The following is a 27,442-nucleotide window of genomic DNA, read 5'->3' as shown; positions in this document are numbered from 1 at the left end:
ACTTTGGACTGACCTTAAACAATATATTGACAGATTGTCCAGATAAAATACCAGTAAACTGGCGGGTCTCTTTTGTTCTATCATGAACAATGAAAACTGTAAGCAACAGTGGGAGGAAGGCTGAAGAAGAAAACCTTTTAGAAGTATGTGATGGTTTCTGTCATGAAAATTCCAGGATACTATTATATTAATTCAGAAATTACAAGGAAGAACCATCACACTTACCATTTAAAATTACCTTAATGCTAGCATGAAATTTATAACTGTTCAATATTACCCAAGAGTACTTTTAATTCCTCTCTAAAACAACGAATTTAAAAATTCAATAGAACTTACAAAGAAAAATTACCTAAAGTCTAATGTAGGTGGGATGTGATGGCCAGTTGCCCTGCTTTTTGGATAAGTGCCATGGGTTCGCAAGTCATCTCCTCAGAAAGCCAGAACTTAGAGACGTGAACAATTCTCTCAATCTGCTGAAGGAACCTCTCTATAACAATTCAATTCACTAAATTCCCTCTGACGTGGTTAGTAAAATTCTTGATTTCAATTAATAAATGGTCCAGGAACAAGTTGAAATGTGGAAGTGCCCTTGGATTTGACCAAATGCAAAATCAACCTGCACAACTGAGTGAGGGGCCTGGGTCACCAGAAAGTGGCAGTTCCTCTTTCTCCTATAGACCCAAAGGGAAGCTGGAGGCAAATACACTGCAGAAGGGCTTCACTCCCAGGCTAACCTGTGGGCCAGTTCTTTGTCAGAGATGTTCCCAGCAGCCTGATAGCATGATTCAATTCCTCATTGCTCAAACTTCCCTAAAAATGGTGTGTTTTGCTGCCCTGACAGTCTTAATTGCCAAAAAATAACATTATTGCTCTAACACATAGCTTAGCACTAACTGAGTACTTGAAAGGTCCACTATCAGTGGTGTGAAAGGAGCTGCACTGAGAGAAATCAAAACTTGTAGTTCATTGTTTAACAAGTGCCAGAGTACCACAGGAGGTAAAAACCATTAAGAGTGACATGAAGAGAGCTATGAATGAACTGGTATGAAATGAATTATACCCAAACACCTACTGTAAGACTTAAAATATTCTTAGATATATCCCATTTTCTTTTCAATAGACTTTGACTTGTATTTTATGTTGAAGACAAAGGTATAAACGAAGCATTCACTTTGTCTTTGGTGATTTCACCAAGCATCATCAGTATTCTCTTCCCCACCATATTAAGGGCTCCTTGAATAGCATATATATATATAGGATGTAGCAGGATCACAGTGCAGATTAGAAGAGTAGCTTTCACAGTTCAAAACTAAAAGGATTTCACAGATGAATATAAAGCCATATTGCCTACAGAGTTCCATGTAATTGCTTTACTTATGACACAGAAATCTCATTCTGTTTCCATGTAATTTAACAGATTTATGGAAAGCCAGATGTTAGCAATTATAGAAACTAACATTATTCATATTCTCAGTAGCACAGACCTGTTCACACTGCACAAAGCCAACTTGATCTGTTATACATTTCCAAAAGGGAAGAACATCCTATTTAGGTACTGCTACTGCTGTTCGCCGTTTAGCACACGTAAAAAGGATGCCCCATTAAGAGCGGCCCAGACTTATAAACGGGACATTCTTGACAAAGAAACCAATCAAGGAAAGCTGAGTAACATAGCGTGAACATAAATTCCTAATTGCTACTCAGTTTGCTCATTTTTTTCGTTCTGTATGCAAATGATGGTTTCTTATTATTTTATGGCATTTATTATTTAAAAGTTTTAGTCATTAATCAAACATAAAAGGCTTGGACATTGCACTCATTTCCAGCTGAACTTTTAATAGATGAGAACATCCCTTTGGCAGTTTTTTCTTGTCACTGATTGCATCTCTAAAAGAACAAACAGCCAATGTTCCCAGTAACTTGAGGAAAAGAAGTTATTATAAGCATAACATGTTTTTGTCTCTTTCACTCTTTCAGCCTCAAACCAGATTGGGGGGTGGGGAAGGAAAAAACCCCAGACAAATGGTCCCATATTTGTTAGCTCCCAGTTAGCTTAAGAAAGTATTTCAGTTTAATGGAGATCAAATGGACTTGCTCATATCAACATGAGATCAGCATGTAGATGGCTATGCAAAATATGGAAGAAAATGCTCATATTTAGTGTGAAATTTCTCTTAACAATTGGAATCAATGTGCCTACATAGGTGTTGAAAAATTAGCCTAGTTTAAAATTCTGAACATGTCCAAAATGATCTTCTAATGAATATGAAAATTCTATGACAAGACTCTTGCATATAGATTATTTTTATATTATTCAAATCCTTGCTCAGCTCAAATTCCCCCCACTCCCCCCAGATCTCGTTTGCTTTTCCACAACTGCTCTCAGAAGATGTGGGCCCAAAACTGGAACATTTAATGATGGGGAATGCAAAACTGTACACAAATCTTATTTCCTATTATAACAACACTAGGTAGGAAGAAGATGAAATATTTATTTATCACTCAAGCAACTTTGAAGAACAACGGACAAGTACGTATGTGAAATAGCAAGGAGACTCCATAGTCTTTCCCTGTATACAGCACAAGAAGAAGATGCCTGTCTTGACTTTTGGGGGGTTAGTTCTTTCATGCAACCTGACAACTTATGAAAACAATCTCATTTTCACACCTGGAATAGGACTTTGCAATCTTATTCATTATATTGAGATAATCTGTGGCAAAAACTACTAATTAACCCAAGCAAAAGTGCCAGAGCTTTCCTTCCCCCCTCCACACAGTTCATTTTTAAGGAAAAGTGAGGATATAGTGGAAATTATCATAATCAGAAACTTGCTTGTAATGCTAGCCTCATGCTATTTTCTATCAACAACATATAGCCAACAGCAAAGTGATTGTTGCCGAGACGTGCCACCTCAAACATTGCACAGGACTATCATAAAACTGATCAAGATCTTCACTCTTCAAACACTCCCAATCTGTGCTTCGTTAAACAAATGCACGGCAACAAGTACTTGATCATATGTATTTTAGTCTCAGTGCAACTAGTCACATTTTGTGGCTGGGAAAAGAAAACAAACCACACAAGATCTGCTCATTTCCCAATATACTCTCAAAGTACATAAAGATAGCTTGTGAATGCAGGCAGACACGGAATCAGAATCAAAATGGAACAGAATAATCCCCTGAGATGCAATTTCCTCTTCCATCCTTTTTGGCTGTAATGAGAAGTAATTTGCCTCAGATATTATGAGAGGTCCCATGACCACTGTATTTGAATGCGGTAGAAGACAAGCATGACTGTACATATCAACACAAGTTCATTAACTTGGTTTCACTGAAATTTTAAACCAATCCCTAGCTACTTCATTTCTTAGTTTTCAAGGCTATTCAGGTTTTAATGGTACGACTTTTCTGTAGCACCTTAATAAATGTGTGCAAGCAAGTCATGCACTGTGGTGCTCTGTAGTATCATGATAAGCTGTTGCAGAAGAAAGAATCCTGCTAATGTGCTAATTTTAACTGTTATGGTACATTAAACCATTACAGTATAATGTTAACATGAAAAATGTATGCTGGGCTCCCAAACCGATGTATGTACAAGTTAACTAAACACTGTTTAGACATATCATTTTTCACAGGCAACTTGTCACTTAATGTATTTGCCTTCTTTCTAAATCAAGGTGATTTAGACTCATCTTTGGGGAAAAAAAAAATCACTAAACAGATTCATTTTTGGTTAGAAAATATTTTATGATAGTACTTTTATTCTATAGAGACATAATGGGTCTATTAAAGAACATTGCATAGTAAATTAGATTCTGAATATAGGATTTACTAATGCTTTCTAGAAATATAGAAATGACTAAACAAATTAGCTTGAAGACATGTAATGCAACTTTTTCTTAGAATACAAGAACCAGAATTTACTAAACGGAAAGTAAGCAAGATAATTTTTACTTTGCAGGATAAAATCCACAGATATGCACTCTGTTATTACGAGCTTTAAGAAAGTCTATGAGCAGAATAGAAGTCATAAAACAGCAGGTTCTAGAGTTGGTCTTGGATACTGTGTGCCATACACAAGCCTTTCTGTCTACATACCACTCCCCTAATGATAGACAGGAAAGCAACTCCCAGACATACAAGAAGATTTTCAAAGGATGGGTCTAACTTTGTTTGATAGAGAAAGGGGGCAAAATAAAGAACAAACCTCCTTTTCTCTTACTTTCTAATCTAGGTAACAGACACCACTGCAGCATACTATGGAGTATATGAAAGCTTCAGGGATCGATTTTAAACCCATTCAGATTTGACCCTCAAGCACTGCTGCACCCAACTTTTGTGGGAGCCTAACACACGTGGAGTTTTCTCTCACAAGCTGCTAAGTCCTATCTTTTTCCAGCTTTCATTTCCCCACAACAGCTACTCTAACCCTGCAGTGAGATCTAGCTACACAACCTTTCAGGACAAAATACATGCTGAATCCTGTGGTTTTCTGGTGGGAGGAGGATCCGTGTTAAGCTTCCCTACCAAATTTGCACTGATTCTTAATGAAAGGAAAAAAATAACCAACAATTGACAGGGACTGCTGCCTTGGTTGTTTTTCCTTCTGTGCTTGCAAGTCACAATGTAGAGACTTAGAAACACAAAACATCATGAAAAAAATGGAATCAGGAATTCTGCACTCCAAGGTCTGAATACCTCTCTACAGACTGGAAGCATCCCACTTAAAGAGAGATGGAGATTAAAAAGTATAGTTTAATTTGCTTTTATTTTTCCACTGTAGATAGGAGCAAACTTTGTGGGACATTATTAACTCCCCAGAATACACCATTTCTTTGCTAGATTTTCCCTTCTTTTGGTTCTGATAATCTTAAAGGTTATCGCTGAAAATTCAGCGGTGAGGGTTTATTCAATGACTACCTTATGAGGTAGCGGTAACTGGCAACAGGTACTTAGTTCAGGGAAAAAACAACGTATGCCAGTTGCTTCAATATGGTATCAGTAGATAGTAGTTAATACTGGGATATGTATTGTATGACAACTCACAGTTCTCTATAAAGTATTTTAGTTTGTTTACCTTAAAACGTAGCAAAGCTCCTATTAAAAAAGAAAAAAAAAACCCCAACCCAGCAACTATAGCCTACATGTTTTAATTGCCAAGAAAACTTTGGTAGCAACTCAGTATAGCAATTGTCTTTTGTCTGCAAGCAGTATTCTTAATAACACATTGTGAAAGGCCAGTGCCTCATAAAAATGCTACCGCTGGAAATTAAATTACATTCTCTTAATTTGAGCCTGCTCACCATCACCTTATGAAGCTGACACCTTTTATAAAAGCATGGCCATGGAAATGTATTGCCTTTTCAAAGCTGCCTTTGGTTGATATTTTGAGCAATAAAAGAATTTTCCCAAGCTTGAAGTTGCCAGGCTAAGTCATACATCCTTATTACCCAAGCTCTGGTGCAATATTATGACCTTCCCCGCCACATCTGTTGATTTACACATTTGTCCCTTGCCAGGTGACAAACTCCACTGTTTTTTCCTAGTCGATGAGAATAAAGCTTTTAGAAGCACTGGGGTATCACAACGCTTCCCAAATAGATGCTATTTTTTAAATGCTCTGCAAGCACTGCAGAGACACTGCAAGCAATGACTCAGCTCCAAGGCCACCTACATATAAACGGAGGGAAAGAGGGTTAACCAATAGATACACAAATGCACCCAGCAAAAGCAACCGGTTGCCTGGGCTTTGGGCAATCTGTCAGAGCTGAGTGCTCCCTCCCACTGTCTTATGATTTTCATATGTTATTATTATTATAATTATTAATTTGTGTGGGAGGATTTAACCTTTTTTTACTTATGTTCTTAGCCTATTTATTGTTCCCAAGTTTTGTACTTCAAGGAGGAAGAAGAAATGTTTCAAAACATACTGAAGGACAATGGCCCAAATCTACCTCAGGAACACACTAGGATTTCAGTATACAGTCTGTAAAATATGCCAGGAGAAAATGCTGTTGCTAAGCAGATGAACCCTCTTTTATCTGAAATAGAGTGAATGACACCGGCTCTGACTCTAAATACTCCACCATGCAAACAAGCTCTGTAACGTGATGAAACTCAGTGTTGAAGAAAATGAGTTTTAGCTAGAATGTGTAGCGTTATCTATCTGTCATTTTAACCAGTTCTTAGTTGCACTTTAAAATAAACATCATGGTTTGAAATTTGTCAATACAGGTTAGCAGAATCTTTCAATTAATTTTTAATTGGCTAACCAGTAAAATGAAATGAAATAAACTGGTTTATTCTCTTCCTCACTGGTGCCCTGCGCAGCAGATGGTTCAGAAAAGCTATTTCGTTAAAATCACCCTGCTAATTTCACATTCCATTTACAACTTGCATATGGCAAGATGAGCACCTCACCTTATGAACTTTCAGCATGCTGCACAGGTCAAAACAGGGGCAGTTTGTTTTCAGGAAAACTCATCCCTTCAGTCTCCACAGAACACAGAACATTTTGGTCTCCTTTTAGCTGTGAGGCAGCCAAGCGCCCTTCCCTTCGATAGCAACGCAACACAAGCCATACTGACCTTTTCAGCAGCTGAGCCCAGCTATGGGCCATTCAAAACTGCATCTGTCTGTTCCTGAGACCAGCCTGAGCCTTAGATCTTCTTCGTCCCAAAACAGCTACGTAAGGTCAGCCTGACAAGGGATGGGGTTCCCCATGCAAGCAGTACAGGCAGGCATCAGGAATGCTACAAATGCCCCTTAGCCCCAGTTGCCTCAGGGCTTTTTGAAGGTTATGTCATGCTGCTTTGACTTCTCATAAAGCAAGTACTTTCAACACTGCTCTGTCCATCCCTCCTTTTACAGACGAGAACTCTTAACATGTGAGAATCTGATTAGAAGTATATGACTTTCATGTGGTGTTTTATCTATTAAGTTACGAAATGCTGTAAAATTTGCCATTTTTTACACAGCACCCCAATGAATTTCACTGCTGGAATTTTATTGAGCTCCCCGTCAGCTTAGGGCAATGTGTGAAAAGCTAATATAGCTGGACAATCTACAAAATATTGCTTTCAAAAATAGTTATTGTTCCTCTGCATTTTTAAATCACAATACTGTCTTATCCCAAGGACTTCTAATAGCCAAAATTTGTAAAAGATGGGGATGTTTGTTACAAGTTACAAATAGATAGATATATCTGTATTACAAATTTTTATTATAACTGTTTCTTTAATTGTATATTTTAAATCTTAGAGTCATTCGCGCTTCTGGACATGACAAATGAAATTATGTTCACATTATGAACATGTGAAAAACAAGTCTTTCACAGAAGAAGCAAAAAAAGTTTTATAGAAAATTCATAGAACTGAGTAGAGATGAAGAAACTGAAATTCCAAAGAAAGGATGTAGGACTACAAGAAGTTGATCTATCTCTATATAAAGTTAAAATGGGATCCTTTCTAAATAGTTTTAAACTCATCTGACAAAATATTCTATAGAAATTATGTATAAGGCTTCTGAGAATAAATGGAAAGGTGGAAAAATTGTAAGGCAGAGATTACCACCTTCAGTATGATTTTAGCACTGTTTACTTGCTGTAGTGGCACACAAAGCCTTACGGCCAGCCAAGGGCACCCAGATTGCAAGAACCAGCACCAAATCCTCATGGAGCCTCATCCTTTGTTCTCCCATAGAAACAACCAATAAACTCCTCCACACTCTAAAAATTCCTCTCTGTTCTTGCTCTTAGGGCCTTATTCTGCAAATATGGTGCATACAGGGATTGATGCTATTTGCATAATTCTAAAAATAAAATGATGAATATGCCAAACAATGCAAAACAAATCAAAGCAACACAGACATACCCCAAATGTGTTCTCGTATCGCTCTGCTGAAATTTGAAAACGGAAAACCAGCTCTTCCCCTTTTATGGCCTATTATGCTCCCCAGAAAGCCTACTTTCACTTCAGGTTTCACAGCAACTTATTATGATAAATGGCAAAGCGCAGTTAAGTCACAGTTTGGATCTCCGGCTGCCTCCCTCCTGTAATAACCATTCGAAAATGTAACGTGTCTTGAACTAGCACCCACGCTGCGTGGCTGGGGACGCTGACAGAGACACGCTCACTTGCATTCTCATTTCAGCCTTAAACACAGTAACTGCTCAGGACAGCGTCTCAATAGTCACTTTATAACACCATGCAGAAGGAGGAAAAAAAAGCACTATGCTGATCATTGCTTACCAACACAGGACTCCCCGGAAAGAGAATAGCTTCCATTGTCATGGAAACCGCTTCTGCACTCACAGTGGTACCACCCTGGGAGGTTAACACAGCGTGAATGGTTGTGACACTCAATGATCCCCTCTGCACACTCATCAATATCTGCCTCAGAGAAAAACACAAGCCAGCCAGGAAATTAATTTCCTTTGACACCAATGCTTTAGGTTTGTTTTTTTTTTTTATGTTGATTTTTTTTCTTTTGTTTTTTTTTTATTTTATTTTTTTTAAAGTCTTCGTTTAATAGCTGGATCAAGGTTTATTACGGTTCCAAACAACAAACACTTAAAACACGTCTCACATAACAGCAATAAAAAAAGAACAATAATACATCATGGAATTTGATACATACAAGACATTCATTTAAACCACTGTTTGTTTAAAATGCAAAGCAATCATGCAGATTTTGTTGTTCTTTGTTTTTAACTCAGAAGTTACATTTGTCTGTGCATATAAAGCATTGCAGAGCAGGTTCTTCACTACAAAGGCAGTTTCACAAACTGCATGTCCCGGGACACCTTGGAAAGAAAAAGCATTTTCTTTGGGATTTGTGTTTTCCGTGTTCAGCTGTGATATTGGCAGCTATCTGGCACTGAAGGTGCTCGGAGCACTTTGCAAACAATAGTTAATCTCTTTTGTTTGCATGATCAAAATAAATACCTACTATGTGTATAACAGAAAAAGCAGTCCATGTTTCAGCTGCAATAAAACATTTAGCTGGAAAAGAGTGAGGCAAATGACAGCAAGTCTGTAGCCAGGGAAAGGTACAGCAAGTTGAATACCCTGCCGAGTTTCAATAAATGTGCTGGTTATATAAAGAAGTGTTGAATATTTCTGTAACATGGTTAATAGAGACCTCATAATTGGTAGTAACCTTGGTTAATCACGGCTGGCACCTGGCTGCTTCTCCCCCTTTGAGCATTTTTCAGCACATTTTCTAGGGTTGTAATTAAAATTAGCAAATTAATTATATGTTAACCTCATGGTAATTTAAGAAGCTATTATATTTTCATTCCTCTGTTTAGCTCAAGCTTTTTTTTTTACATCTTGGACAGTTTTCAGCTAGGTACCTTATCAATTAAAATGAATCTCAAATTATTCACAAATATTAGCCATTTTCATCCATTGAGATTTTTTTCATGGCAATTGGCACATTTAAAATATGCATAAAATTGTGTACACCAAACACACAAATTTGGGGAAAACAGGTTCTGAAACTGCATTTAGTTCTACAAGCATCAAAGTACAAATGTCTAATGATCCTGACGCACAACTGAGTTAAGGTTATTAAGCAACCAGAGTGTGGCTTTTATCTCAGTTTACGAAGTACATACACCACTATGGTTCCATGGACTGCAGCGGAGTCATGTTGATGTACGTTGAAACTGATTTGAATGAAGTATCCGTCAATACAGCTCCATTTTCTTACATCTCACAAGCAGTACCATAGAAAAGTTTTATTTTTCCTCATTTAAGTAACAATATTTATTCTTGTTGACATATGTCTGAGAGACCTAAACAAATGCCTTTTTTCCAGTTTTGTGTTCACCCTCACTCAAGAATGAAGCAAGTTAGCTACATAACAGGGTTATATCCACTATTTATTTCTAGCTTTATTCACCTTCCATCTAACAATAAAGTCAGTTTTTTATGCTTTAAAATCTGTCACTGCTGCCACCTTTTCTGTACTTTTTATTTTGTAGAAGCTAATTTTAGTGTTAAAACAGTGCACAAATCTAGCTGTCCATCAACGTTGAGTGCTGCTTGCAAACTCAGACACTTTCAATTCATTACAGCAAATGGAATTTATAACCATGATCTTTTCACATGTCATGGCTGATGGAACAAGTTTAATCCTATTTGGAAAGTGAATGACTTTGCTATTGCAGGTCAATTGCAAATGAATCCTTCTTGCTTTCTTCCTTTTCTCAGTGTTGAATCGGAGAATATTCCTGTTTAAAGATTGCTTCCTCGGGTCAGTCCTGTACTGGACCTCTATCCATTCAATTTTACATTTTTAATTTACAAAATCAATAGAGTTTTTCTAAAGTTCATTTCTAAACTTGAGCTCTTTTGAAAGTGTATTTGATTTAGGCTCATGGTGTAGGATACTTATTGACTGGCAGATTACTTTTCAGAAAGCCTGTCTGCCAGGATACCAAAACTAAGCAGCAATTTACTTAATGGAAGAGGAAGAGCATCAGTGTCAGATGTATATTATGTCAGAAAAGTAAAATAGTACATAGAACTATTTCAAGACTAGATGACTATTGTGGCAGTACCATAGCTGCCTATAGCTTTTGTCCACTGATGTTTAGGGAGACACAAACCAAGTTCTTAAACAAGCAGAGGTGGGAAAACGGGACCCGCTTTCAGTTGTATAGGTTCTTCCTTTACTTCCTTCACCTCCTTAGACCAGTGGAGTTACACCAGCACTGCCCTACACACGCCAGGGACTGAGGGCAAGGGAAGAGCAGGTGCTGTGCCGGCTGCTTTGGGAAAATCTGCCACAAAACACACCACTGATGCCGAAGCAACTAGTAAACAGAAAAAATCCTTCAAGCTCTGCTCCCTATGACTACCTCCCCTCTCCCACAGCCATTTCCAGCTTACAGAAGGTGTCCTGCTCCTCTCCTCTTCAGGTTAAACAGCACTCCTCCTTGCTCCTCATCTCAGCCCTCTCCTGCACGCGCGTGTGTGCATGTGCTGGAGACAGGCTGGTCTGATGGTGCGGGGAGGGGAATGGGGAAGCAACCCTGCCCCGGCTTCTGCTGCAAGTTAGTGTTCCTTTGGCAACACGTCATTAGCAGCACCGTGTAATACAATATGCATGAAGGGCGGTATGAACAGGGAAAGCCATTAGCAGCTTCTCCATTTGTCTAATACATTGCAGGTTCTTATTCCCATGCTTAAAATGATGTACATAAAGAGCAAAAGGGGAGAAAATATTATGATTAGGTCTGTAAGCTTCTCCTGTGGTCTTGTGCATTATTTGCAGCAGATGTATAAACATATCTCTGCAGGTATAGGAAAATATTGTGCATTTGTTTTAGAAATTCTAAATGATTTAAGATGCTCGTAATACCAAGAGGGAACTGCAAATAACAGCTTTATAAAATGGTGTGTCATATACCGTGACATTACTTAGTTACCTAATAGATCATCTCCATCTGGACATACTACAGCTTTTGAAAACACCTTTTTGAGGACTTCTTTTTCTGCATAGGAAGATGTTGCAATACATAATGGCCAGTCCAGGGAATTAGAATCAATTCACTTTTCATCTTTGCTTTTCCATCTTTAGATTCTAGCGCTATATTTGCATACTTGCCTCAGAATGAATATCTTACTATCAAAGTCTGGTTTTGGGTTTTGCTATAGAATCTGAGCTACATATGCACTGTTTTTGTGTGTGTCTGTGTGTGTTTTGTGTTTACAGATGCTTACCAGAATACACTATATGCACTTTCTTCATAAAGTTATGTTAAGCTGAAATGAAAGTGTGTACCTCTGACCTGAGAGTGAAAACAGTACAAAAATTACAATCATTCTTCAAAGGAGCACAGAAAAACCCGTGCAGAACTTCTGTAATGACACAGGCCAGAGGAAACAACGGGTGGACATTTTTTGGCTGTGTTCCCATGCTTTACGTCTTGCCTGCCCTCGGTGCTCCTGGCAGCAGCGTTGGCACACAGCTCTCAGGGCTCCAGACTCTGCCTTCTCAGAGCATCGCTGCATCCCACCATGGATGGAGGAGCCTGGGTCTTTACCTGCACTTCTTCACCTTGTCATCCCACACACCTAAGCCATGCTCACCAAAGTCAGTGAAAACACATTCACCGACTCACAAATTCATATGGGCTTTCTGTACAGCTGCGTTAATAGCTAGACATTCTAAAACAGAGTGCTTGTGAGAAACGGCAAATTTAGTATTTCCTTGGGAACTGAAAATCTCCCATAACTTTCATTTGCTTCTGTAGTCTTTGGTTAAATATCTGCGCTACCTTTGCATTAAGTGCAATATTTTTCATTTCTGGCTGTAATTCAACAGAAGACATCGCTGCTCTTACCCCCATGGAACTATTTTTGCAATTTTTTTTTTTCATGCCTTCTGACAGCGTCGATGTAAAAGGAGATCCTGTACAGACCGTTCCATTGCCTGCTTTTACCCCACTCAGTTATTTAACTGTCATTAGTACAGAATTGTTAATGGATCTGGCAATACTCCACTATAATGGCTTTGCAAAAGCTCAAAAATGGCACTTTTTGTATTGCAGAATAAAGGCACCAGTTGGTTTTGAATAAGCTCTTGCAGGATGTTAAACCTGTCCTTTAAGGGCAGGTCTGTAATTTTTACTTTTACCATCCCAGCTTCTTGCATTATTCATAAAGGTATTTATGCAGACAAGATAAATAGGATAATTTACCTCAAAATAAAACACAATGACTTCAAGAACCCATGAAAAAGTAAAATTAAAATAATGCAATCTTTTCTAATGCCTCATCACATTTAAGTCACCGTGTGATAATACTGAAAGGAAAACTGTTCAGTGTCATGTAATAGCTAGCAATCTACAGTTTCAATGAGACAGAAGAGTTTTATTATAAAAGTGTCTGTTCATCAAACTCTTACTGTGTTCTTTTTTCATGCAAAAAATATAAGATCCTTATCTTTACCTCTCTGCTGATCAGGAGACCTAAAAGCAGGAAAAGCATGTACCAACACAACAGGATCACACAGGTCTCAAGCTTCCTAATTAGTCGCACCCTGACAGTTAACTCCAGAGCATTACAGCTTTGTTTTCCACCTTAGAGTATTTTTCTTCAACATAAACACACCAGAAAAATTCACCCAGCCAACTGAGGCACAAGTTCTATGTAAAATACAGCCTCTTCTCATCTCCTACTTTCGCATGAGCGTCACTTCTCCGAGATAGAGATAGCAAGAAAGGGATGTCACTGACAGCACTATGCAAACAGCTTCCCCGCTGCAAAGGAGTAATTCGACTACTTCAAATAAACCGTGAAAGCAAAGACAACTACTTTGGATGAGCAGAGATGAAAAATACTCTCTCTCGCTAAAAAAAAAAATCTCCCACCTGCCTACCTTTATGCCAAATTCAGTTGATGTAAGCAAATAATTCTACTGTTTTACATAAACTTATATAAAGGCTGAATTTTATCCTTTCTTATTAACTCTTATATTGTCTATACTATTAAATCTCTACATTAGTTTTGGCAGTTCACTACAGTTATCAAGAAGGGCCTGCATTTATTTTTAAACATCTGCAATACAAAGCAGAAATACATTGACAACTGCCACCCTTACAGTCTGCTAGATTTTCCCAGTGCAAAGCAGAAGAGGCTACAACACTCCGCCCTTGTCACAGGTTTACAACCCAGCGTGCCTGGTGTACCAACAATACAGCAACGGTACAGCAATTTAGCTATTAAACAAATAGTAACTTAGAAGAACAGAGATAACTGTATAATTTAGTTATATTTGAATAATGACTCATGGCTGTCACTCAGCCTCATGGGGCCAGTTCATTCCTGAGACTACAGAGATACTAAAAATCAGAAAGGACGGGAAAGGCATCTGTCTGAGCCCTATCTATTGGCATTTTTAATCATCAATTTCTTGTCTCATAGATTTAAGTGTCTCAGGTGATACAGATTCCTCCTCTCTCTGACGGAAGCCAGTAGCAAGCTTTGGAATAGTTGCTCAGGAAATTTTTCCTTGACATTTACCCTCTTTTTTAATTACTTTCATTTTAACTCATTAGGAGATTTTGGGCAAACAATCAGCACGAAATAACATATTACTCTCTCCTCAGCAGTCACGGCTGTTTTCACAGACTGATTTTAATTGCATTATATTTATATTGGCCTTTGCAGTTCCTTCTCAGGCAGGAATAGTTTTGCCTGAATCTGAATAAATGGTACAGGCTTTGGTCCATTTTTCTATTTTGAGGACACAGTAGTAAACCATGAAACTTTAAATTTGTTGAGATAGTGAATACAACTCAAATTCATTAATAATCAAACCCACGTGACAATTTAATGGTACTAAATGGCTTTCAGGGATGAAAGGTGTGCCCACCACTCATTATAATTAAAGAACAGCTGTAATATGCTTTATTGGGTAATTCTGGATTGGTGTTATCAAGATTTTTAATCATCTGAAACACATGTGCAAATTTAGAATGATGAGTTCAACAATAATAAATGGAATTAAATTGGTATCAGAATAACAACAAAGACTAGTTGTACCAGCAATTTTTAAGATTAATTCTTTTAATATATAACATCTAATTTACTGAAATTCATTTTTAATACACACTCCAAGACGATGTCTTTATCAGTTTAGTGCATGCCACTCACACCCTCATATTTGTCTATTTGTATGCTAAATATGCAGCACACTTGGAGTATGCAACCTAAAGGTCCTGAACGGTCCAAATAAACGTCACTTCACAACACTGGAGCTGAAACAAGAGGTTTTTATTCTCATCTTTAAAGACTGCTGGATGATGTAGGAAATAAGAATTGCAGCCAGACTGCGCAGTGGAAAGCATGGCAGGAATATACTAGGCAGGGCGAAGAACTATTTCATATTTAGTACTGCATTTGAGTTTCCGTTGCAAACAGGATTTTAATTATCACTCTGTAAGCCAGAAACAGACTGACTTCACAATTAGTAGGCTAAGTTTCAAACTGAGGAAGAGACTTTCTGTCAAATTTGAGGCCTACGGTCAACATGTCTTTCAAATTACATCATCCTGAAAACAGCAGGGCTATCAGCCCAATGTTTTCAGGACATGTCTTCCCACGCCTTGTAAGGATACTGCCATCATGCTTGATGTAGCTGGCTTGGAGGGAGGTGTGGGGAACACATAGTTCAAAAGATCCTGCTTGTAAACGCCAGCCAGTCATTGCTGGACTGATGCCTCACAACTTCAGGACAAAAGTTTAGCTCATTGCCTACTAGCACCTTGTACCTGCTGGCAATATCCCACAGTTCTCCAGGAATGCTCCTCTCACACTCTTTTGACATTACACTCTTCCTAAATGTAACAGAGCACTTTGTCAGGACCCTGAGTTTATTATTCTTCTACCTATTTAGGCAGAAATACGTATAAATAGTGTGTGGTCTCCATGCTAAGGTTACCCACGCAAATCAATCTAGTAGCATCTCTGTAGAAACTGGTGACCTGAATGACAGAACAGTGGACTGGAATTACAAAATTCTTGCACGTTGGCTTTGGGCAACTTTGGACAATTTGCTGTATCTCTCCGCCTTAGTTATCTCACCTGTAAATTGCACATATCTCTCAAATAATCAGGTAAAGGCAAGGCCAACCTTCAGTCCCCTCATGACTCATGAACACGGGCTTTATTTTTGAAGAATGTTCAGTATCCTTATCTCTGATTACTAATTCAATTGAATTGTGATACTGGAGTTGTTTCTGCATATATTATGCACGAGCAGCTATTCAGAATATTAGATGCGCATACTAGAATAAAATGAGAGATCAAGATCAACAGAAGAGGTCTATCGTGTCAATAGACTGTAATCAATGAAGTCCTCAACACACAGAGGTATACGTCTACACAGCTAGGATTATGTAGATTTAAAAAAAAAAAAAGTTCAAATCCATCCCTAACAGCACAGTATTTTTCTGCACAAAGCTGCTTTGAGCCAGTTCAAAGCATAACTGATGTAAATTCAGATTCATTTAATTTACAATGACTGGTAAGACCATACTAAAAACATATTACAGAATTACATTTCAGAAAATCTGCATGGCAAAATACACTACATATCTGATAAAAAGATTAATACATCAATGAGAATAAAAAATACTTTTGACAATTGATTTTGGCACGCTGCAATTAAAGAGTTGCACATTCTTTGCCAAGAACACAAAATTTAAGAATTACCTAATGGGGATATATGTTAAAACAAAACAGCTGATGGGGGGGCAAGCAGCTGGAAAGCAGCTTGGCAGAAAAAGCGCTGGGGGTCCTGGCGGACACCAAGTTGAACATGAACCAGCAAGGTGACCCTGCTGTGAAGAAGGCAAATGGTATCTTTGGCTGCATTAGACAAAGTATTGCCAGCAGGTCAAGGAGGGTGATCCTTCCCCTCTACTCAGCATTGGTAAGGCCACACCTGGAGTGCTGGGTCCAGTTCTGGCCTCTCCAGTACAAGAACAAATGGAGAGAGTTCAGTGAAGGGCCACAAGGATGATTAAAGGTCTGAAGCATGTTACACACGAGGAAAGGTTGAGAGAGCAGGGACTGTTTAGCCTAGAGAAGAGAAGGCTCAGGGGTATAGACACTTTATATATATACTTTGGTATATATACACTTATACCAATGCATATAAGTATCCAAAGGGAGGGTACAAAGAGGATGGAGCCAGGCTCTTTTCAGTGGTGCCCAGTGACAGGATCAGAGGCAAAGGGTGCAAACTGAAACACAGGAGGTTCTGTCTGAACATCAGGAAACACTTCTTTACTGTAAAAGTGACTGAGCAGTGGCACAGGTTGCCCAGAGAATTTGTGGAGCTTCCATCCTTGGAGATATTCAAAAGCCACCTGGACATGGCTCTGGGCAACTAGCTCGAGATGGCCTTGCCTCATCAGTGGGGTTGGTGACCTCCAGAGGTCCCTTCCAACCTCAACCATTCTGTCTTTCTCTGATTCTGTCTCATAAGGAATGCTCACTCCAAAGAAAACTGAAGTAAACTGGATGCAGGCTGCAAATTGGTTCATTACAGCTACAAAAGATGAATGTAACCTCTTATAAAACAGGACACTGACAAACAGCATTCTCTACCCAGCATATGAACTGTCTGCAATCCAGTGCATTGCACAAAAAGAATAATTCAAATGACACTGGCTCTATGTATAAAAGCTTCATTGATGAGCCTTAGCATTATTATCCAACGCTAGCAGACCACTTCATGCACAATCTTTAGGTACAATGCATAACCAATACATCACTCTGTCTAGCACTTGAAATGCTAAAGTTCAACATCAAAGAGTCATAGAAATAGCCTATTATCTTATCTAGCACATTCTGTGACAGAGAATAAATGCTCCCTATCACACATTCTTCGGTGATTTGCCTCAACCAATTTTAAAATTACTCACATGATGAGTCCTCCTTCACTTCCTTGAGAAGATTATAGTGCAGCCCAATAGTCCACAGTGTTAGGAAGTTCTTTTGATTAGTTTGAGCCCTTCCATAATCGAATATGGTTCAGACAAAATAACACTTGTCAAAACAATTTCATTGCTAACAGGAGGCAGCAGCTGATGAGAAAGTGACAAAAAGCACCACGGTGGCTGGGGTGGGGGAGCGTTGGCCATTCTCCTTAAAAACCCTGTGGATACCACTGTGCCAAAGGGCACAAGAAGCAAAGTCAAATTGCAGGTTTAGATTATAATAGTGTGCACGCCCTATAGCACCCCTGAGAGTATAATAATAATGGGAAATATTCTCAATTAGTTTTTTTAAATCTTGAAAGGATTAACAGCTTCAGAAAAGCATTTTCATTCATACAGTAATAAACTCTCCCAAGGAAGCAAATCTCTAAGCAAGCAGTGTAAAAAGAGCTCTTGAAATCATAAGCAGAATAATGTAAAGCTCTCTGCATCCTTAATTAGGGGAGAAAATGGTTCAGGAAGTGCTGATCAATACAGTGCAAATGATAAAAATGCATATTGGAGAATGTATGAACACAGTTTCATAAAAAGGGTGAAATTTGTGGTGGGCCTTCCACACAGCACACTAGATTGCAACTGCTGTCACTCAGTGGAAGATCCCCATCCACCTTGGAACATATATTTTTATTTCTGATAATAAGAAGGGTATACAAAAAGACCCTACACAAAAGATTCCAAATAACAAAAGACTGGAAGGGGTAAGAAGAGAAATCAAGACTCTTGAATCACTTAGCCTATCTCCTTTTGTTCCTCATGCAAGTAAAAACCATTCTCTATTTTCTGTCTGCTTGAACTTTCTCCAGTCCCACCACATTCCATCTGTTCCCCCTGCCAGTGCAGTCAGATTTAGCCAGGTTCCAAATTCCATCACGGCATGTGCACGTTCATAAAAAGCAGTTTGCTGTTGTGATTTCCCATGCCCAATCCAGTAAGTTTGAAAAACATTAAAAAATTGTGCTTTCCCAGTTGACTTCAACAGCACCGTGTTTCATTGCACTAAATAATGAGTCACAGAATCAACCAGGTTGGAAGAGACCTCATGGATCATCGAGTCCAACCATTGCCCTGACACCACCCTTTCAACTAGACCATGGCACTAAGTGCCATGTCCAGTCTTTTCTTAAACACATCCAGAGATGGTGACTCCACCACCTCCCTGGGCAGCCCATTCCAATGTCTAATAACCCTTCCTGAAAAGAAATGCTTCCTAATGTCCAACCTGAACCTCCCCTGGCCAAGCTTGAGGCTGTGTCCTCTTGTCCTATCGCTAGTTGCCCGGGAGAAGAGGCCAACTCCCACTTCACTACAACCTCCCTTCAGGTAGTTGTAGACTGCAATACGGTCACCTCGGAGCCTCCTCTTCTCCAGGCTAAACAACCCCAGCTCCCTCAGCCGTTCCTCGTAGGTCAGACCCTCCAGACCCTTCACCAGCTTGGTCGCCCTCCTCTGGACTCGCTCCAGCACCTCAACATCTTTCTTGAAGTGCGGGGCCCAGAACTCGACACAGTACTCAAGGTGTGGCCTCACCAGTGCCGAGTACACAGGGACGATCACTTCCCTAGACTGGCTGGCTACACTATTCCTAATAGAGGCCAGGATGCCATTGGCCTTCTTGGCCACCTGGGCACACTGCTGGCTCATGTTTAGCCGGCTGTCGATCAGCACCCCCAGGTCTCTTTCCACCGGGCCGCTTTCTAACCACTCTTCCCCCCAGCCTGTAGCGCTGCATGGGGTTGTTGTGGCCGAAGTGTAAGACTCGGCACTTGTTCTTGTTGAACCTCATGCCGTTGGTCTCGGCCCATCTATCTAACCTGTCCAAATCCCTCTGTAGGGCCTTCCTACCCTCCAGCAGATCGACACTCCCACCCAGCTTGGTGTCATCTGCAAATTTGCTGAGGGTGCACTCAATCCCTACGTCTAGATCATCTATAAAGATATTGAACAGCACCGGCCCCAGAACTGAGCCCTGGGGAACACCGCTAGTGACTGGCCGCCAGTTGGACTTTGCCCCATTCACCACCACTCTCTGGGCTCGGCCATCCAGCCAGTTTTTAACCCATTTAAGAGTCCACCCATCCAAGCCCCGGGCAGCCAGTTTGTCTAGGAGGATGCTGAGTCAAAATGTTGCAAGAAATCAAGTGAAATTTGCTAAACAAAGCAACAGTCCAAACATCCCACTGACACGCTCAGAATAAAGGCTGGGATTCATCCCACCTGACTAGAGATGCTCAACAGCTGTCCTCTGCATCCTCACTAGTCAATGAGCAGAGCTATGGACTTTCAAAAGGCAATACTCACTGCTTAACACCTTCTGTTTTTTTCATCAACTTGAATCAGAATTCATTTTAATGTTAAACTTAATCTATATGTTCTTGTTCTATATGTAAGCTTGTTCTATGTGTTATTATAACACATTTAAAAATTCTAAACGTTTATATGTACTTTCATTCAAGGTAAAAAAATTCCCCTATGGAAGATTTGAAATTCTTGGTTTCCATTACAAAAAAAAAAAATATTAAAAAATCTTGAAGCCCATCTTAAAACGAACTTCCTATTTCACACGCAGTTCCAAATATAATCAAAGATAATAAAGTATACCAGCAGGTATGAAAGCACAGTGCTGCAATCCAGTAAAATCTTCCAGGTGAAAAATTCAACAAATATTCAGGATTAAAGACTTCAGTCATTACTGTTACCCTTGTTTTTAAATACTGCAATGAGTATTTCCAAATAAATAAGAAGTGACTGTTTCCTTAGCATAAAATGTGCACTTTGAAAGCACGCATTCTTTCTTTCATTTTTTAATTACAGACTGAATTTTTAACTTCACTAAACCATTAGTTGCAGACTTTGATCAGACCCCAGTTTTCCCAGCCTGGGTGCTGCTTCAGACATCAATAATTCTAATTAAACCAACTCTGAGATATGACTACTTCATTTCACTAAGCAATTAAAAATGTGCAACTGAAATAAGTAGAAAATCCTGAAAGAAAAGTCAGGGCGCTCATCAAATGTTAATAATAATAAATACATTGCACTTCTATACCATCTTTCATCCTGTGCTCTCAAAACATTTCCTAAGTATTATGTAATATTACAATACTTTGTAAAAAAAAAAAAAGTAAAAATATAACAAAACTTTTTTTGATTATCTAAAAGGGGTTTGATTATTCAGGATGAAGATAGTCACCAATGCTTATTGCCTGAATAAGACCTTTAACTCATTAAAAACCCCACATTTATCCAAATTGGTTTTGTGCCCCTCATTTCATTGAATTAACTAAGTTTTATTATACCTAAGTTGAATGTAATTGCTTTTCAACAGCATTCCCAAAGTTAGAAGTTTCTCATAAGAGTTGATTTTATTATTCGAATACCACAATGTAATTTACTCTCTTAAAATGCACTAACCTATACAAGTGTTCCGCAAAAACATATCTGCAAAAGCTGACCTATAAAACTAGATTTTATTGCACAAGAAGGATCATTTTGAACTTTGTAGAATCTCAAGCAATTACATGATCTAAATATTAGTGCTTGGGGGTTTTGAGTGGTTCCAAAGACTCAATGAATCTAGCTAGGTGAGTAAATTAAGGACTAGAAGCAACAGCTACCTGAGGTTTAACACTGGTGCTACTATGGCCTGTGTTCAATCTTGAAAAATGCCTCTGCACTTCTGTTTACTTGTAAGTGAAAATTTTTCATACTATAGAAACATTTAGTAGCTCTTCAGCGTATACCTCAGATAGTATGTAGATTAATGAACTTACAGGATGTTATCACTTTACGAAGAGTTTTTATATATGCATATATGTATATGCAGAGTCTCTGTTTCAGAGCTTCATAATCAGTGAAATTATTTTGATCTATGGCACAGAGGACACCAGAACATCAAGAATCAAAAAAAGCGAGCATCTCTGAAAAAAAGCTGTCCTGTGTGTATTTATGCATTTAGGAGGAAGACTACTTTCTAGGAAAAATAAAAATCACTGAAAACAGAGCACTTATACTGTCTCTTTAGATTTTTTTCCATAATTGCACTGGATACATTCCTTCTCACACAAGGACCGTACAATTTTTCTACAAAGACTACAGCCTCCATCATGCACATTAGATCTAGATCAAAGATTAGGTGAGGTGAGCTGCTCCAGGAAATAAAACTGTGACTCATGTCATGAACAGGGACAATGGCAGTGGTGGTGTAGCCATGAACATCAGAGGATATGAGAAAGAAAAGTGTTGTAGGGGAAGCTTTTCCACAGCAGGAAATATGACCTAAGCCAACAAATGGTAACAGGCAGTGGAAATTATTCTTAGGGCCACATGAAAGCACCTAATATGTCACAGTCTGCAAGATGTAAAGCACTTGAGAGTCAGTAAAAAAAAATGCTTACTGCTTCACAGTGACTTAGGCCAATGGTTGCTCTAAAACAGATGAACACTAAATACTAGTAAAGCATGCAGCATGCCGTTGTCAAGGAACTTGGGACCACCAGAACAGAATATAAAATATCTGGCTTTCCCAAACAAAGTTTTCACAGATGTACTGATTGTGAAATGCAGCAGAGAAAAGGCAAATTGCAAGATGTGTATTTCATTCGGTTCTTAACCTGTGCCAACTTAGAAATCTACAGACTACCTTCTAACTTATTAAATACGGTGAAAAATGCCTTCATTACTTATCCTTCAGTTACATAACATACCACCCCAAAATTTGCCAGCCTTTTCGATGCAAATCTTATTTTCTTTAACCTAAAGTCAAAATATCTACTTTTTTTTCTTAAGAAGAGGTCATTTATTATGCTCCTAGGGACATTTTCTTGGTAAAACTACCTCATTTTCCAGTAACTGAAAATTTGGTCTCTGGCCTCATGAATTTTCAGTCATCAAAATAAATTTTAGTTCAAATCACATCACAGCCTGCATACAGCTGTTTCAGAAATGCATCCAAATGTACATCTAAATTACAATCTGATCCAATATGGTCACTTCAGCTGCTGATAAAAAGTTATTGCCATTAAAGAAGTTGCTTTCATATGGTTTAAACCAGTAACATGCACCATGTTTTAACAAGCAGCTCCTCCAGAATCATCCTGCTGGACTGATAAAACACAGGGTACCGAGACAAGTGAAAGGGGGAAGCTATTAGCAGACAAGAAGGAATTAGAATAATAGGAGAATATTTACAGTCCTCTTCCACTTTAGCCAGCTCTGCCTCTCTGAACAGGACACAACATTCCAGATGTGGCCTCATGAGTACAGACTAAAGGGGGATAATCGCTGCCCTCAGTCTCCTGGCTGTACTCCTGTTAATATAGCCCTGGCCTAAGAAATTCCTCCTTTTGTGTCCACTACGGTTTCCCACGGAGGGGGCTGTCTCCCTCTGATTGATTTCCTCCAGGCAGTTGTCTCCTCCCTGGACACCACAGGTATTTTAGAAGCCTGTTTCCTTCGCTCGTCCCTCTGCTTGTTGCTCTGTGAGCACCGGGCTCCTGTTCAGATGTGCTCTCCTGAGACATCACGTGGTCAGCTGATGTGCTTTTGCACTAGCAGCAATAACTGTAACAGACCACATCAGCTACGAGGAAGGGCTCCGCAGGACCAATGGGAGGTCATTCACTCAGCAAGCTGAAGATGAATTAGAAGAGACCATCTTCAGGGCGATGTTGTTTGGCTGGCACGTAGGCAACTAAGCTACTGGGGCTGTTTTGGCCTCTTTAATGGTCCAGTGGGAGACACTGGATGGAGTAAACAGTTTGAAAGATATGAAAACAGTGCCCCTAACAACACTTTAAGGGAGATATATTTTACAATAAGCTCTTCCCTGCTTTTTATTGTTCTTTTATCCATTTTTATACCTTCCTGTTTTCTTTTTCTTTCCTTTTTTTTTTTTTTCTGGTATAAAATAAAATGTTCAGGTGACAGTACAAATAAAAGTTTAAAAAGCCGCCAATCTTAGCACAAGGAAGGATTCAATACACCAAGCAACACAACAGCTTCCTTTTTGTTGGACATGCTTTGAGGCTTTGTCCTAGGTTGGGTGTTTTTTGGTTGCTCTGACTGTTCCAGAAAAGTATTCCTAGCCTTTCAGAGCCAGACAACCCTTTCTTTGCTTTAGAGTCAAAAGTGCCTCTTTTTAAGTTGTTAGTCTTATACCAAAGACGTAAGGTAAGAATTGGGCTTCCTGGGAAGACCTGAATATTTATGTATTCATTTTTCAGGTTAACTGTGACTTAATTCAAAAATCTTAAAAAAAATGGCTCCATTAAAAGCCACTAAAAACAGTAGACAACATACAAAGAAATCCCTTTACCAATCACTGCCAGCCCTGGAGCTATCTACAGCAGCTATTTTGTGGCATACAGTTATGCAGGCAAGGACAAAGAGAAAGCGTCCTTGACCACAGACATTAGCTTTACTTTGTGAAGTATAATTTTCCAGAGAGGAATTTTTCGAGACCCCAACCCTGGCTGTGTCAATACCATAGACCACACTGCGGTGAAAAAAAGTTCAGCTTCCCATCTCAAATCTGCTGTGCTTTCACCTTAGCGTAACAACTGTAAAGGTATTGTGTGTCCTCTAATGCAGTTCCCATCCTGAGGTGGATATATAGGGACATGCATGACCTTCATGGACTGCACATTCAGGAAGGAGACATGATACTATAGATGGAGCATTACCTGCCAAATATTCCATGTCATAAAAAAAAAAAAAAAAAAAAAAAAAGCCAGGATGGAAAACTTAGTTCTGAATGAAATTTCCATCTTTTTTTTTACTACATCAAAGAGTGTCTTGTTTGCTGCAAAGGAGCAGTTCGGCACCTAGATCAAAGCATCTCCTGGCTGTGTTGTACAGAAACTGAAGTGTCAAACTGTTTCACTGCAACACTAATAAGAAATGCTTTGATGCACGTGCACGTGTGTGTGTGTAAAGCACTTTACTCATTACTTAGTAGCTGCCTATAATATTTTAGAAATAGATTACCCAAACTGTAATTTTACATTATATATGTCACTGGAAGTAACCCATATCATTACATTACTGTTACTGACATGTTATTAAGCAAGACAGAAATGACTACTAAAGCAACCTTTTGAAACATAGACATTTCCCGTGGAAGGGTATTTGGTGCATCCATCAGAGAAAACTACCCAAGGGAACAATGACAGGGCTAAAGAATATCACTCAGGTACCCTCTGACTAAATTAGAGTCAAGGGACACGTGTATCCTGAGCCAAACATCAATGAAGACAAGGAAAAGTGTATAAAGAATTGGCCTGAAGCCTGTCTCCAGATAGGTCCATCAGAACAACTCCACAGTACTATCTTCTACCCTTGGTAAACAGCATCTCCACAGGTTAATATCAAATCATATCTGATCTCATTCCAAAATATGTACTTACAAAAGCTTACTAAAAATATATGGATCCCCAATTGCATCACTGGATAGCAGAGACCTGCCTCTTGGCAGAGCCTCTACTCCCCAGCACAGAGAGCAGCTCCTGCATCTGCAAGGGAAGAGAGCAACACCCCTCCTGGCACGCTGTACTGCGTCCCAGCCCTTCCCAGCTCCGGGAGGCAATCAGCCTCCCCATCAGCACTCAGGGACAGAGCACATATTCAACTACAGCGGGATGTAGAAAGGGAAATCGAAACATTCACCTGAACATGAGTCAGCCTTGCACCTCTGGGGAGAACAACTGCGAAAATATTTGATGACTGCACATATTTGGTAATCTCATTTTTTTTGTGTGTGCAAAATATTAGAAAGTCAATTTCAGGCAGCACTTTAATGCTCCTGAAAATTTAATTAAAAGTAAATCCAATGTTAAAATAATTCTGATTTTTTACTACTGCTTTATAGTTCCAATACAATGACTATAAGCAAGGGAGAGTAGAGTGCATCATTGCTTTAGCTCTACAGAGGACCCAGCTCTGAAACTGAGAAACACAGCTCATGCTGCCAGTTGCTCCTGTTAACTTGAAACATTTTTTGCCATTTCCAATAAAAATGAAGAGACTTTCATGTGCAATTAACCAGTTGGATTGCTCAGATTCACATTAATTATCCTTCTTAGTCACCACCTTATTTGTCTACACTACTCTTTTTAGTGTAACACCATATATTTTTCTTTTGATTTTAAAAGTCCCCTTCAGCTCTATAGATCATAAAATTCTGCCTCTTGAACAGCATAATGTTATTATTTTGTCTTTTTCTCTACCACTCCATAGCTTATCTCTAAACTTGTGGTCTTCATTGATTTATTATTGCCTACCAATTACTATATAGATAATTAGGGACGATTTACTGATATGCATTAGCAAGAGGACAGCAATTCTCTATTTCAATAACTTATTGAAAATATATCTGAAGAGTATCAGAAAACATCTGATCCATATTCTGTAGTATTGATTGTCAAATGCTGTTTTCTATCAAAAAAACTTTAATAAATCATATATTCCATTGTCTTTTGAAAAGCCATTTGAAATTTTATTTTATGAGGATTTAAAACTTCTGTATTTTTCTTGTCTTATATTGCTTCATAACACATTATTCAGTCCTAGTGCTGACATACAGTATTTTAATCAGTTTTGGTTTTTTTTAAGAGAAGTCAGGCAATTGCTACTTGTTACTGTTTCTCCAATTTGTACTATAATTAAATGGCTTAAAACTAATATAGGCACTAGTGTCACTGTCGATCCATGAAAAGCCAACAAGAAAAATGAGATTTAATATACAAACAGCAATACCGAGGATGAAATTTTAATATTCCCACTCCTGAAGAGTTTCCAAAAATGTTTTTTAGATTCAGAGGACAAAATACTTCATATCATATCAAAACGTAGGTTTTGACACATTAACATTTTCTCTTAAAGCAAATTCCAGCTTCTCAGCTGCATCAACAACTTGAGTTAAGTCATTCACCCAACATGTTATAGGTACTTGTCATGATATACATTCCATAGACAGAGAAAAATGAGCCTGGAGAAATGAGGGAAGCACCTCCAGTCACTTAAGTTAGTGGCCTAGTCAGGACTAAAATCTATAGTCTATGAATTTATTTCCTGACAGTAGACATTAAATTACACCCCTGCATGCAGCAACACTTCATAAATGTGACAGTTTGGATCCCACTTAATATTTAATATAGAACTTTAAACTGCATTAAGCAGCCTGAACAAAATTTGCAATCCAGCAAAGACTGGACAATTTCATAGATACAAAATAGAGTCATTTTCATTCCTGCTACTTGGTACTTGTCTTTTCTAGATATAAATCATTTCCTATTTGCATTATAATTAAACTATGTGACACTTTCTGTGAATAATGAAAGTACTTTGGGGTGCAGCATTTTGGCCCTTTAATCTTTCGAGAAGCAAAGAGATGAAAGCAAGGTGGCCAGAGAAAGAAAACAGAAGAAAATGAGAACAAATGGTGAAGTTACAGAAAGCATATGTGGAATGATGATAACAGTTCAGATCAGCCCCAAGTAGCCTATCATTATAAAGATATATTTCCGTGTATTAGTACTTATAATAAAAAAGAAATTTGTACTCTGAAATGAGTCTAATTGTAAAACTTTGTTTAAAGATTGCTCCATGCCTCACTCCTTCAGCTCCAACAGCAGCAAGCTAATCCACCTACAAAGGAAGGAGAATGCTTCAAAATAACAAGGAACATCCTACGCGCTCCTTCCCCAGCCCACTGGGATTTTGCCAACTTTAAAAAAAAAGAAAAATGGCAAAAAGGAATGCATTGCAGTGCTTGATTCCTGCTGCTGGCTGTGCCCCCGATCTGCTGGGTAATGATGGGCATGTCAAGTTATTTGCATTTATATCCCCAAAGACTGTTTGGGGATGGGGAGAGGCAGAGACAGGGTGCAAACAGGAGCATCGCGCTCAATCCTCAGGCAGAAC

At 38.8% G+C, this 27,442-nt stretch overlaps 1 protein-coding gene across 1 annotated transcript in view; it reads right to left on the bottom strand.

Annotated features, from left to right (window-relative positions):
• The window catches only part of NELL1 (neural EGFL like 1), a 296,528-nt gene that overhangs the window by 11,648 nt on the left and 257,438 nt on the right, over positions 1 to 27,442 (bottom strand). Inside the window, exon 16 of the mRNA XM_068398442.1 lies at positions 8,253 to 8,393. Within this exon, the coding sequence (XP_068254543.1) occupies positions 8,253 to 8,393 (141 nt within the window). The remainder of the gene's footprint in view (positions 1 to 8,252; positions 8,394 to 27,442) is intronic.

The sequence above is a fragment of the Nyctibius grandis genome, chromosome 4 (assembly GCF_013368605.1).
Source record: "Nyctibius grandis isolate bNycGra1 chromosome 4, bNycGra1.pri, whole genome shotgun sequence".
Lineage (NCBI taxonomy): Eukaryota > Metazoa > Chordata > Aves > Nyctibiiformes > Nyctibiidae > Nyctibius > Nyctibius grandis.
This window is presented reverse-complemented; position numbering and strand designations above follow the sequence as displayed.